Raw genomic sequence first — 13,940 nt, 5'->3', positions numbered from 1 at the left:
TGAGAGCGGCCCCGCCCGCGGGAAGGGTTGGGACGGAACCGGGACCACCGCCACATCCCCCCCCTTCTCCCTCCCTCCACAGCATCCCCCCCCCCACCGCCGCGGGACACCCCCCCCTCAGGGCAGCAGACGGGAACCGTCCCAACCCCCCCCCCCAAAACTGCTCCTGCAGGAGGGGGGAACCCTGCACCCCCCGCCCACGCCGCACAGCAGCGGGGGGACCCATCCCGGCATCCCCCCAACCACCCCCATCCCTCACCCCCCCCAACCTTCTCCTTAATGGGGGGGCTCCTCCCTGCACCAGGACAACCCCCTCGGCATCTCCGGGTGGCCCTGGGGACACCCCCCCCCCCCCCCCCAGTGACAGCATTGTGGGTCCTATCCCAGTGTCCCCCTCCCCCAGCACAAGGATTCCCAATTTTCCCCAAAACTGCTTCTGCACGGGGGGGGGGGGGGAGAGGGGAACCCTACACCAGGACCCCTGCACACCCCCAGCACCAAAATCCCTCCCTGACCCCCATCCCAACTGCTCCTGTATGGGGGGGGCACCCCTGCAATGGGCACCCCCCCCCCAAAGTACTGGGATTCTTCACTGTCCCCCAAAACTGCTCCTGCACTGAGGGGGGGGTCCCATCCCTGCCCCAGCATCCTCAGTGGGTACAGGGGGACCCCCAGTCTGCACCCCTGAACCCCCCACTCACACACAGCCCTCCCCCCCAAACACCAAAACTCTGGGGTGAAGCAGCTGTCCCAGGTTCTCCTGTGGCACAGGGTGGGGGGTGTGGGCAGGGGGGGTCACAGAAGGACCCCCAGGCCACCCAGAGCCCAAGGTTCTACCTTCAGACTGCCCGGAGCCACACGGGGGGGGGAGGTGACACCAACCCAAACTCTGCAGGTGCCACCACCACCCCCACTCCTCACCACCATAAACCCCTCACCACCCCCCCACTTCCACCCCCCCCATCACCCCCTTCCCCCCCAACCCAACACCCCCCCCACTGCCCTTGAGGCCACCTCTGAGGGTGGCTCTGCTGGGGACAAACACCCCCACTGGGACCCCCCCGAGGTCGCACTGGGTGCACCCTGGATGGGTGAGGGGCCGCCCTGCTGTCCCCTGCCCCCCACCCCACGGCCACCTCCTCCTGCAGGGCCTGCTCCAGGCATCCCAAGGTCACCGCGTGTCCTTCCCCACCCACGGAGCAGGAACGTGTGGGCCATGGCTGCTCCTGCATCCCACCCCCCTCCCACGCCCTCCCCACCCCCCATCCCTGGGCAGGATGCTGGGACAGGGCTGGGGGGCCCGGGGGGCAGTGGGTGCTCCCAGAGGAGCCCATCTCGGTGCCCCCCAGCCCACGGGTGGGACCCCATCAGCTCATCCACGGCCCCCCCCTTCCCATCCCACCCCGAGGGGGATCTGTGGGGTGCTGGAGGGCTGGGGGGGGTGTGGGGGGTCTCCGTTCCCCCTCCTCGGCTGCGGTGCTGGGAACAAACCCCACTCTGTCCCTGCTCCAAGGGGGATGGAAGGGGCTGCACCTGCTTAATATTCCCCAGGCTTCCACCCCGGGATGCGTTTCCAAGGGGACCGTCCCAGGGCCGTGGGATGGGTGAGGGGACACGGGGGGAGAGGGTCAGGAAGAGGCCCCACGCCGTGGCCGGGGGTCTCCTTGTCCCCCCCTCCCAGCGTGGCAGCCCTGGAGGGTGAGGGAAGGGGGTGGGATCCTGGGGGTGCCGAGGGGCCCATCCTGCCCCCCGAAGTCCTTTCCCAGCACGGGGCAGCGAGGGGTCCAGGTGGTGATGCCCAAGTGTTTGGGGCTCCTCAGGTCCATGGGAGCTTCCTGTGACCCTGGGGAACAGGAGAGCTCATGGGGACACCTGGAGACCACCTGGGCCAACCCCCCCTCCCCTCCCCACCCCCTCCTCACCCCGTACGTTGCCTGAGCCCACCTTGGGTTGGAGACCTCCCCCATGGAGGCTCCACGAGTCCTTGGGGTCCTGGGTCACCATCTCCTCCTCTCTGGTGGGGCTGGGTGGCTCTGGTCGATGTCACCTGGGGCACCTTCTCCTGGAGCATCCCCCCTGCCACCAAGGAGACCCCCCATCTCCTCCCAAGCCTGGGCCATGGTCAGCTCAGTGGGGACCCCTCAGGGTGTCAGCACCCAGAGAGCTGCAGCCTGTGACACCCCAGGGTGCTGAGCACCACTCAGAGCAGGGACCCTGCCCTGGATCCCACAGGATCTCTGGGACACAAGTGTGTGGGGGGGTTGGCATGGTCCACACCCACCTGTCACCCCCCCCAAGTCCTGGGACACAGGGGATGAAGTTTGGGGTCCCCCAAAACCCACAGGAGCATCTTCCTCCTTCCAGCCCCAAAAGCATCTGGAGGCATCTCCTGCACCCACCTGGGGACAGGTGACAGCTTGGATTAGGATCAGGGACCCCCTGGGGACAGATGGAGGAGGTGCAGGACAGGCTCCTGCTCCTCACCCTGTGGGCTCCTTCCCACCAGCTCTGCCCCCACCAACCCAACCCCCTCACCCCCCGTGGCTCCATCAGACCTGGGAATTCCAGGGGGACAATGGGGGGGGGCAGGAGGGAGGGGAGGGGGGCTGCACTTCTCCCCCACCTTTTGCTTCCCCCACCTGCTCCCCTCCCCAGGCTTCACATCCTCCCTCCTCTCCCTGCTCCCAGAGATGCTCAAACCACCCACTTACCCAATTTGGGGTTTTTTTTTTTGGTTTGGTTTTGGGGTTTTTTTGGTGATCAACAATTACCAGAGAAGTGCAAAGAAATCCTGACCCCAGACAAGGCTGACCAGACCCGAGGGGTTGGTGTTACCTGCCCCAACTTTGGACATGGGAGAATTCCCTCTCCTGAAGCCTCCTCAGAGCTCAGCCAGGTGGGACTTTGGGCAAATGGGGTGCTGGAGGTGCTGAGCCCCGAGGTGACACCCTTGGCTGAAGGACCCCACCACCTGCTTCAGCCCCCAGACTTACAAATCCACCATCAGCCTCCTCCAGACCCCCCGGGACCTCTCCCCCCCACTGCCCACAGCCCCCCTCACACCCCCAGCCTGCTCTGCAGGGAACAAATTCACCACCACGGGTCACTCACCCACCAGAACTGCTCCCAGCCCCCAGCTGGAAATCCCTGTCACCCAAACTCATCCTGGAAAGGTTTGGGTTGACCAAACCACGGGCAGCAGGGACACCTCTCACCATCCAACCCGGCCTTGAGTCCCCAGGCTGGGGCTGATGCTGAGGACAGACCCAGCAGCAGTGGGTGCAGCCCCCTGGTCCTGCACCCTCCGGGCACCCAGAGGTGCTGTAGCTGCCCAGGCCCTCTCCTACCTCTGGTCAGAGGGATAACCAAGTTGGTGCCTTCCCAAAAAACCTTGGGAAGCACGGAGCTGGTGTGTTGGGCTCAAGGGTTTAAGTAAGGTTGAGCAGCCTGGGCTAGTGGGGGTGTCCCTGCCCATGCAGGGGGTTGGAACAAGGTGGTCTCGAGGGTCCCTTCCAACCCAAACCAGTCTGGGATTGTTCCCAAGGAGCAAGCACCACAACCTGAAGAGCAAGCACTGCATCCTCACCACTGAGCCCCCTGTCCCAAGGACTGAGCATCACCTTGGGAGGACCAAGCACCACAACACAAGGACCCAGAGCCACATCCTGAGGACCCAGAGCCACATCCTGAGGACCAAGCATCACATCCCAAGGACCCAGCTCAGCATCTGTTGTGCTCAGCACCTTTTGTGTTCGCAGTCCTGCAAGAAGTGACAGAGCTCTCATGGCCCAGGGTGTCACCTGCAAGGGGTGGCACCTTCCCCACCTCTCCTGCCCAGCTCAAGAAACAGGTTTAGTCTGTTGCAATATTGCCAAGAGGACACTGGACCCTCTGCAGAAAGGCTTTTTGTCTTCAAGGCTTTGCTTTTGCTGCTGGACCCCAGGATGACTCCAGGCAGCTCCTGGACAGTGTAGGGGAAGGAGTGAAGACACCACGTCAGCCAGTGGGAAAGGGAAGAAGCTGAGGAGGGCAGAAGATTTGAGCCCCAGAGGTGACCACACACCTCTCCTCTCAAGATGGGTCACGGGCATTTAATGATTGGGCTCCATTTCATCTGGAAGCCAAAATTCTAACAGGAGAGGACAAGAAATCAGCTCCACCCTGAGCATCCCCCAAGGGCAGAGTCTCCATTTCTGTGCCTCTTCTACAACGTCCTTGTCCCCAGTGCCAGGAGGGAATAAGGGACTTCCATGGAATGGATCCTGCAGGAATCTGTGTCTCTTCCAATGGCACAAGTGCTTGGCAAGGAGATGTCCCCCAGCTGGGACAGGGCTCACCCTGCATCATGGAAGTGGCTGCTCCAGGTTCTTGTCCAGCAGATCCAGGCATCCATCACTCCTCCCCATGGATCCTGCTCAGCTCAGCAACGGGCACCCAGCAGGGCAACCTTGGCACCAGCACACAGGAACAATCACCCCCATCACCAAACATCCCAGGGGAAATCCAGCAGCACGCCAGGGGTGTGGTCTGCATGGACACCAGGTTGTTCTTGTCACACATCCACAAAGTCCTTTCCCAGGAGGGCAGTGGATCCATGGCCCAGGCTGCCCAGGGAGGGGGTTGAGGCCTCATCCCTGGAGATGTTCAAGGTGAGGCTTGAGGAGGCTCTGAGCACCCTGATCTGGGTGAGGGTGTCCCTGATACTGCAGGGCTGGGACTGGGGGACCTTGGGAGGTCCCTTCCAACCTAAATCATTCTATGATCCTACAGGAGAGAAAACCAGGCATTTTGGAAAAAGAACCCTTCCAAATCCTCACCTCTTGGCTTCCCTGTTGCAGCCTCCAGGCCACATCCCACTGCCTGAGAGCTCCAGGAGCTGCTGAGAAGGGTCCTGGCCCTGTGACCCCCGGCAGTGTCGGGAGATTCCGATGAAAGGGGAAATTCCCATGGGGGCAGAGGACAGGAGACAGAGCAGACAAAGAGCAGCAGTGTTCCTGGAGAGCAGCCCCAGCACAGCCAGACCCTTGGCAGGTCACCCAGATCCCTGCTGCCTCCCAGGGAACATCGTTTCCTACTGGGATTTTGGGGGGGTGGTGGTGATGTCCAGCAGGGTTGTCCCCAGCTCTGTTGTACTTGGGGCTACAAAACCCACCTGAGTTTGAAAAGGAGTTTCCAGCCCAGACAAATCCTTTGGTTTCAAGTTTCCTGTGGGAAAGATGCAGGAATGAAGAATTGTAAAATCACAGAGTTGTTCGAGTTGGAAAAAAAAAACCCCCAAACCTGGGAGCTCATCCAATGCAACCTCCAATCCAACCACTGCTGCCAGAGGACGATGCACACTTGGGTTTTTGCACCCCCAAACCCTGGGGGTGTTCCTGGGTGGATTTTTGGCTTTGAGTCAGCCAGGAAAAAAAAAAAAAAAAAACCACAGTTTTTCAGGAACCACATGGTGGAGCTGGTACTGCCAGACAGGACCCAGACACAATGGGGAAGTTGTTTTGGTATTTTTAGGAAGTGGAGATGAGCACCTGGTCCTGGTCCACTGCCCCAATTCTTCTCCTGCCAAGAAGGCACCGGTTAAAAACCAGAGAGCTGCACAGCAGAGCATCATCTCCAGAGGTGGGAAATTCTTTGGAGGGTTAATTATTCACTCTGTGCCTGACCCCTTGGTACTGGCTCCCACAACATCTTCAGTGCCCAACTGATGAGGATTCAACACCCAGACACCAAAACCACGACCCTAAACCACATCCAGACCTCCACTCAACTTCACTTTTCATTTCTGTCAAGACAACAGCCTGTTCCCAGCCACCTCCTATGACTGCAAAGGTTTAAAAACATTAAAACTTGTTCAGAATTGACACTTGTCATCTCTGTAGCCAGGCTGAGAGAGTTGGGGGTGTTGAGGCTGGAGAAGAGAAGGATCCCATGGGGAGACCTTAGAGCACCTTCCAGGTCCTGAAGGGGCTCCAGGAAAGCTGGGGAGGGACTTGGGACAAGGGCCTGGAGGGATGGGAGCCTGCGAGGGGGAAGGGTTTGGAGCTGGGAGAGGGGAGATGGAGAGGAGATCTTGGGCAGGGAGGGAGGGAGAAATTGTTTGGGGTGAGGGTGCTGAGCCCCTGGGTGCCCAGGTTGCCCAAGGAAGCTGTGGCTGCCCCATCCCTGGCAGTGTTGAAGGTTGGATGGGGCTTGGAGCCCCCTGGGCTGGGGGAGGGGTCCCTGACCATGGCAGGGGGGGCACTGGGGGGGATTTAAGGTCCCTTCCAACCCAAACCCGTGTGGGATTTGATGTTCTACCTTGTATTCTGCATTCCTTGGATAAAATTTCAAGGTGAGAGGAGGACAAGTGACCATCACTGACCATGTCACAGGACAGGAAGGGTGGAATTGCAAGGGATGAATGAGCCTTGCTGAAGACACCTGGACTGCAAAGGCACAAAGAGCTCCTTCCCTTTCTTACTTGGCCCCAAACAAGAGGAGCACTGAGAAGCCACCAAGGGAGGGCTCAGCAGAAGACCCCACAGCCCCAGGGACCTCCCACAGCAACTAAAGAGGAATTCTCAGCTGGGGATGGGTTTTTGTGGGATGTCCTGGGGGATATCTCCATCCCTGGGCTTCAAGCATCAGGGCATGAGGAACTGGGGGCATCCCCCATCCAGGATGCCCAGGAATGCTTACTCAGAGGAAAAAAACCTTCACCTGAGGAAGCAGCAGGAGATTTTAGAATATAATCCAGACTGGATTCCTGGTTTCAGTTGAATCCAAGACACCAAATTCCCCTGGCAGACCCTGGAGTCCTGCAGGAGAGACAGAAAAGGTCTAAAGAGGAAAAATGTGAATTAAACAAATGGTTTTTCTGTGGAGTTAAAGATGCAGCCCCCAAAGCATTCCCGGATCATAGCAACACTTCTCACCTCATGCACCACACGCAGGGAGGGGGAAAGGAGACTCCAGACCCAGCAGCACAAGCTTTGTACAAAAAACCAATTTTATTTTATCTGTTTCACAAAATTGGGTGGCTGCTGTGTCGCAGGAATAAAACCGGCCCTGTACAGAGGATCAGATGAAAAAATCAGCACGTTTTATTTATACAGAAACACGACAGTGTCAGGGATTCAGGTGTCCTGGAGGATCACCACGAGGACAGTAAAAAATAAGTCTCCACCTGGACCCTTTAGATTTGAAGCCGATCACGCTAAAAACAACCTGAGGTTATTCTAAACCAGAGAAAAAGTCCCATTCTCACCACCCCAAAGACCCTGGAGAGGGGAAAGAAAGGAACCCGGGGGATGAATTTCCTTTGTGGGAGGTGGAAGGCAGAAGGCAGGCAGGCCCTGACCCTTCTGTGCTGCAGGCACTGAGGATGCTCCCAGCTGGGAGGTGGGAAGCAGCGTTCCTATGTGCTGGAAGTACCAAGGAGCCCAGAACTGGGACCTCCACACTCACAACTCAGGACCTGGGAAGTTCAACCATTACCATGGATGAGGAAATCACCTGAGTGCTCTTCAAAACAAATCATTTTTGTTTGTTTGTTTGTTTTTCATAGTACAAGTGGTTCTGTGGGTTTCAGCTGTTTGGGAGATCTCCCTCTGGTCAAGCCTTGGACCTTGCACTTGGTCACTGAAAGCCACACTTGAAATAAGGCAGCAACCATCAAACCCTTGCCAAGGAAACCTGTCAAGCCCTCTCCCATAAGAAAAAGGGCTGAGAACCCAAACAAGGACCAACCCGAGCTCTCCCTCCTCCTTTCCCCACATCCCCCCTGGCAGGTTGGTGAGAGCTGAGGTGTGACTGTCCCGTACCATGCTCGCTGCCTCTGCCCGCCTGGGCCACCCGCAGGAGGTAGTTCTGGCATTTGCACCCCAGCCCAACCCCCTACACTACCACTTCTTCACTACCTACTTCAGTTTTTGTTTTTTTTAATTTTTCTTTTTTTTTTTTTTTTTTTTTTTTGCATTTTGTTCATTTTAAAAAGTAAAAAGCCTATGTTCCAAAAAGGAGGGACTAAAAATCACGGGTTTATTCCTCAGTTGGCTACTGTACCAAAAACTACTCAGAGGGAAGGTTCAGCTACCACCTTCAAAGGCAAAAAGAAAGGTAAAAACTGGAGCAAGAAAACTCCTACCATTGAGTGGTTTTATTCCAATTGATTCCTTCCTGGCTTCCTTTGCCCTGGATCATTATTTCCTTTCAATAAGTTAGTGAGGCAGCCCCAGGACCCAGCTGCTGTCCTTACCCATCAGCTCAACAACCATGGCTGATGTTCTTCTGTGCACCAGCATGCCCTGATTTCCCTTCTCTGCTCCAAACCCTGGTTTGCCATCCCATCTTGGTGATTTGCTCTACCTGGAGAACCCGAAATACTAAATGTAGGTGGAGAGGACACGTGCTACAACAGCCTCAGGCTCAGCTGATGCGTCCACCTTCAAAGCTTTTGGTTTGTTTGGTTTTGTTTTTTTGACCCTTCCCAGGAGAACCCAAAGCTCAAAACACCAAGAAGAAAGAAACCAGAGTGGAGCACGCCCTGAAAGGCAAGCAGACCAAAGTGTAAAGGACTTCCCTCCAGCAACGTGGAGGCACTACTGGCATCTTCCATCTAAAGCTTTCCCAAAAATGCCCAGCACTGCACCAAGGTTACAAAGGGTGGGGAGAGGAAGGGGGCAAAAGACTCAGTGTAGATGTGCTTCTTGATGCCATAGACACGGCCAACAGGAGGTAAAAACCTCCCAAGGGAACAGAAGGTAACTGAGGAAATTTCATTTTTGGTCACCACTTTGTTGCTGTAGAAGTTCCTTCTGCCTTGGCTGCTTAGGGAGCGGCTGAGGCCGGGGGGGCTCCTGCTGGAGGGGGGGTCACCCCTTCTGCTGGTGGAGGTGGCTGTGCTGGAGGGGGATCTGCAAAATAAAACCAGCAGAGAAACAGTCAGCAGGAGCAGGAATCACAGAGTCCTTCTGCTTGGAGAAGAGCTCTGAGATCATGGAGCCCAACCACAAACCCACCCCCAGCCCCTGTCCCTCATCCCCACATCCCCAGGGGTTTCTCTGAAACCCCTCCAGGGATGATGGGGACTCCAGCCCTGCCCTGGGCAGCCTGGGCCAGGCCCTGACAACCCTTTCCAGGGAGAAATTCTTCCCCAGCTCCAACCTAAACCTCCCCTGGCACCACTTGAGTTGTGCCCAAAGTTCCTCTTGTCCCATCCCTTGTTCCTTGGGAGCAGAGCCCGACCCCCCCTGGCTCCAACCTCCTCTCAGGGGCTTGCAGAGAGCCAGAAGGTCTCCCCTCAGCCTCCTCTGCTCCAGGATCAACACCCCCAGGGCCCTCAGCTGCTCCTCACAACTTCTCCAGACCCTTCTCCATCTTCTCCAGCCCCTCCTCCATGCTCTCCAGACCTTCTCCTTGTGCTCCAGACCCTTCCCCACCTCCATTCCCTTCTCTGCACACTCTCCAGACCCTCAATGTCTCTTTTCTGACCCAGAACTGACCCCAGGATTGGGGCTGGGGTCTCAGCAGTGCCCAGCACAGGGGGGTCCAAATGTGGAAAAGGAACCCAAGGCCCAGGTCTGTAAACATCTGGGTGAGGGAGGAACAGCAAGAACTGGCCCCAGAAGTGACCACAACTGCAGCTTCTCCATCTCCTGAAGCTTCATTGCACATTTTATTGTGCTTTTCAAGCACCAAGCACTGTGTGGACTTCCAATGAGGAAAAAAAATCCCTGTTTTTTACAGCAAAGGAGTCCAGCATGCAGCTCTGTAGCTGGCAAAGTTGACATGAAGCAGCTTTCAGAGCTGGAATGAGCACTTCTCATCACAGCTCTGCTCCAAATTTTAGAAGATGGCTTTTCTCTATTTTCTGCTTTCCAACATGTTTTTCTACCCTGGGTATGCAGGTTAAAAGTGGAGGAGTCCACAGATGCAGCAAGGAGGAGGAAAGCCATGCAGGCTGCAGGAGGTCAGCCCTGGTGCTCAGAGAGGAGATGCTCATGAAACATGACTGGCTTGTTCAGGAAGGGAGAGGGGGAAAAAAAAGGGAAATTAAGATAAGGGAAGACAGTGAGCAGGAACACAACCTGACATCAGATATTCCCAGTGGCAGAGGCTCAGAAAAAGGGAAGGGGATGAAGGGAAGCTGGAGCAGCAGCAGGACAAAGAGCAGAGTGCTTGGTGCCTCTGGTGCTGAACCCCGAGGAGCAGCAGCCTTCAGCTGAGCCCAGATTGGGGTGGCTTTTCCCAGTTATTTTTGGGGGGAAGTAGGATGCTTGCCTGGCAGGTGATAGGTTCACTAAGTAACATTTTGGGGCTTTAAAACTGCTGAGCTGAAGGAGGGCAGCAGCTTGTTCCAGGCTGCAACTAATACAACTTCAGTGAGGAATTTGTGAGCAAGGACCCTGCTCCAGTCCCTCCCAGCTTCCCTCTGGAGATCCCACTCTCACCCTCATTCACATCACACTCACCCAGTGCCTCTGGCTTCAGCTACTTTATTTTTTTTTAACCTGGCAGAAATCAGCTTCCTTTTTGGAGGTGTAGGTATTTCTAACATGCAAAGAACATTTCCAACATACCTTTTGCTTCTTCCTAATTAGGCCTCCCTCTCTTTAATTTCATGGTGCAAAGTTTTCAGCAAGGTATTGTTGAGCTGAATCCTATTCTCACCTCAGCCATGCAAAGCTTTAGCTGCAGTTAATTCCCAAACCTCTACTGTGCATTCTTCCCCAAATCAAGAGAGAGGTTTTTGATAACGACCACGGAGCTTTAGTGTCGTTATAAATAAAATAATGGATGTTATAAATAAAATAAAGGACAATGGAGTATGTTTGGATGCCCAGAGGGGAGACAAGCACTTAAAGCTTCAAGCACACCTCTGGCACCAGGCTCTGCCTGCCAGCCTGCTCAGATGCCATTATTCCTGCAGCAGATAAAGGGGCTTCAACTACAATGACTTTGCAGGCAACGAGGAAAGAGACAGAAAAGCCCCACCAGGTCCATTGAAAAAGTTTCCTGCAGGAGATCCACTTACACATCCCGTTGGGAGCTGCCAGAGGAACACGAGGTCCGATGAGATTTCCTGCCATGGGTGACATGCCTGGGGGGGCAGGGCCACCACCAGCTGGGTGGATGTTGGCTGACATCATCCTGCCTGGCATGGGCTGTCCAGGGATCATCGAGCCAGGTCCTGGCATCTGACCTGCAAGAGCAGCAAAGAGAGAGAGTTCCCATGGAATGTCAGCTGGGAAGGGACCCCAAGGCCCATCTGCTCCAACCCTTCTCATATTATTGTTGATCTGAGATGTCTCAGCACCCCTGGAGCTGAGACTTCCAACTTTCCCAAGTGGGGGAATCCCCCCCTTCCCCTGGGAGACCATTCCAAGGTCTGACTGTCCTCAGGGGGAAAAATTTTCCTCTGGTGTCCACTGGGAATGTCCCCAGGAGCACCTTGTGCCCATTGCCCCTTGTCCTGTCCATGGGACTCCTTGGACACAGGGAGTCTCCAGCTGCTTTGGAGCCCCCTCTAAGTACTGAACATGGGCAGAAGGTCTCCCCTGAGCCTTCTCCTCTCAGGCCTGAACAGACCCAGGTTGCTCAGCCTCTGCTCTAGATGGTGATGATGAGGGATGGTGAGACTCAGCTAAAACATGGAAGTGGTGAGAAAATGTTAACAGAATTTTAAGAGGTTGGAAGGGACCTTGATAGACCATCAAGTCCAATCCCACAAAAACCAAAAAAAAACACCTCCACCTCTCTCAGCCTGGCTCCAGAGCAGAGCTGCTCCAAGCCCTCACACCTGATGTTGAGACCAGCAGGGATGACCTGGGAATCCAGGAACAAAAAGATCACAACAGAATGTACAAAAGAGCAGGAGGTGATGTGGTTTCTTTTGTTTTTCTGGGCAGTTACATAAAATTTGCCATGAGGCATTTTGAAATTTGGTAAACCACTCATTTTTTTTAGCAGAAGCAAAGCAACCTCTGAGCTCATCCTCTTGCTCGAGCCAAAGAAACACAAAGAAGCACAAGCCCATAGCCACAGCTTTGGCTTGGCAGGACAAGACACCCCAACTCTCCCCCTTGCTAAAACAGCTCCCCAGAACTGTTCTGGAGCCCAGCACATCCCCTCAGTGCCACACGTGTCTGCTGAGATGTTTGCTCTCATCTAACCCTGCCTGTTCTCTTCTCAACCCCCCCAGGAAGCTGGCTTGGAAACTCATCTGTGGGCAAGCTGGGAAGTGCTCAGGTCTTTCTTCTTCCCCAAGACTTTGCCCAGGCACTGAGCAAACTAAATTAACTAATTAATTTCTTTAGGCAGAGCTTCTAATCGACTTCAGTGTCTCAGCAACTTGCTCATCTCCCCCCCAGCTGTTTCTGATCTTCCCAGCAGTGTGAGAGAAAAATCCCAGTGGTGTTTGCAACCCCATCCCTTTCTGCTCTGTGGTTTACATGGGTTCAGACAGCACGGTCTATGGATCTTCTGAGAGAGGGAGAATCTTCCTCTCTCCTCTTCTCCAAAGAAAAGAAGGTGGTGAATTCACCTTGGAACCATCAAATCCCAGGCTGGGTTGGGTTGGAACAAAAGTGCAATTCTCCAAGCTGCAAGACATGAGCCTGGTGCATGACAACCAACCCTAACCAAACCCCCAAAGAAATGGGTTTTCATCTCCCCCCCTGAGGCTACAAAGCCCCTTCAGGAAGAACCACAGGGTCAGCTCTCAAAAGCAGCAGCAGGAGCAGCAAGGGGAGGGTGAGACTCACAGTCACCACCCAACATTTGATTAAGGGAACCCCAACTCAAAGGCTTTTGATCATCATCTAAGTGAAGGCATGAGAAACAAAATGCACTGGAATAATAAAAAGGCATCAAAGGAAGAACAGTTGGTGGAGAAGAGCAGTCACAAAGCCTAATGGATAAATTTTAGTAGGAGAACTGAAGTAATATAAGTTAGAAATTGGACCATGAAAAAAATTTCAATCTAAAAACCCCTGTTCTGATGTGAGGAAGGGGTCCTGCAGTCCCCCTCCTGTGTCAGTTCTGCAAGAGACCATCAGGTTTCAGCTGCATGAAGGAACTGTCAGAATCTGCCCCACCTCAGGCACCTACCATTCACTGATGGATGCTCTAAAACCTTATGTGAACAGATTAATTTGCATAATCCAATTACATTTACTTTTCTACACTTAAATAAAAGTTCAGGATTTTAGTCAGCAAAGTAGCCATTAGGCTGGGATTCTCCAGGCTTCCTCCAGAAGAGCTCCTTCCCCCAAAAACCATGATGTGAACTCAAGTGTGAGGACAGAACTCTTCAACACCCAAGAGGAGCATCACCAGTGGGCAGCCTGAAGGAGGTGGGAGCTCCAGGTTTGGGGCCAAGTCAGTACTTTGGGGCACAAACACAATGAACTCTGAGTATTTTACAGACATCTGCTACTTCCATGTTCTGGAGCATCAGTGAGCAGCAGCAGCTCACAGGGTATGGCCTGAGAGAGGTGGGTGAGAGCTCTTGGCAAACACCCCCCAGTCAGAGGTGGGAGCACAGGGGCTCCCCAGCACAGCCTGGATGTGCAGCCTCAGCCTGAGGAAGCAGTGGGCTGCTCCAGACCCTGGTGCTTGAGAATCTATGACCTAGAACAACAAAGATCTGCACTTTAAAAGGACCCTGGTGAGCAAAACCAAACCCTGCCCTTTGGGATCTCTCTACATTGCAGACACCTCATCCTGCAGGGACACCTCCCATGATGAAAAAGATGAAATGAAAGAGAGAGGTGAAGTCCCAACCATCCCAAATCCTCCTCTGTTACTGCCCTTCTGCACAGGAGTGCTCCAAGCCTGCAGAAACACCTACTGAGCAGTGGTTTCAAAAGAAAAAACCCAACACAAGTGGCTGAACTTGCTCCATCCAGCCCTGGAGATCTGCAGCAGAGGTGCTGAACCACCTTCAGTTCACAAGGGCT

General features: G+C 54.9%; 1 protein-coding gene across 1 annotated transcript in view; it reads right to left on the bottom strand.

The window, feature by feature from the left end:
- Window positions 1-7,907: 7,907 nt before the first annotated feature.
- SMARCC1 (SWI/SNF related BAF chromatin remodeling complex subunit C1) overlaps window positions 7,908-13,940 on the bottom strand; it is a 92,074-nt gene continuing 86,041 nt past the window's right edge. Inside the window, exons 27-28 of the mRNA XM_071734484.1 lie at window positions 11,015-11,182; window positions 7,908-8,894 (exon numbers count right to left, since the gene is read on the bottom strand). Coding sequence (XP_071590585.1) covers window positions 8,809-8,894; window positions 11,015-11,182 — 254 coding nt within the window. The 3' untranslated portion in view covers window positions 7,908-8,808. The remainder of the gene's footprint in view (window positions 8,895-11,014; window positions 11,183-13,940) is intronic.

Source organism: Heliangelus exortis, chromosome 2 (assembly GCF_036169615.1).
Source record: "Heliangelus exortis chromosome 2, bHelExo1.hap1, whole genome shotgun sequence".
Taxonomy (NCBI): domain Eukaryota; kingdom Metazoa; phylum Chordata; class Aves; order Apodiformes; family Trochilidae; genus Heliangelus; species Heliangelus exortis.
This window is presented reverse-complemented; position numbering and strand designations above follow the sequence as displayed.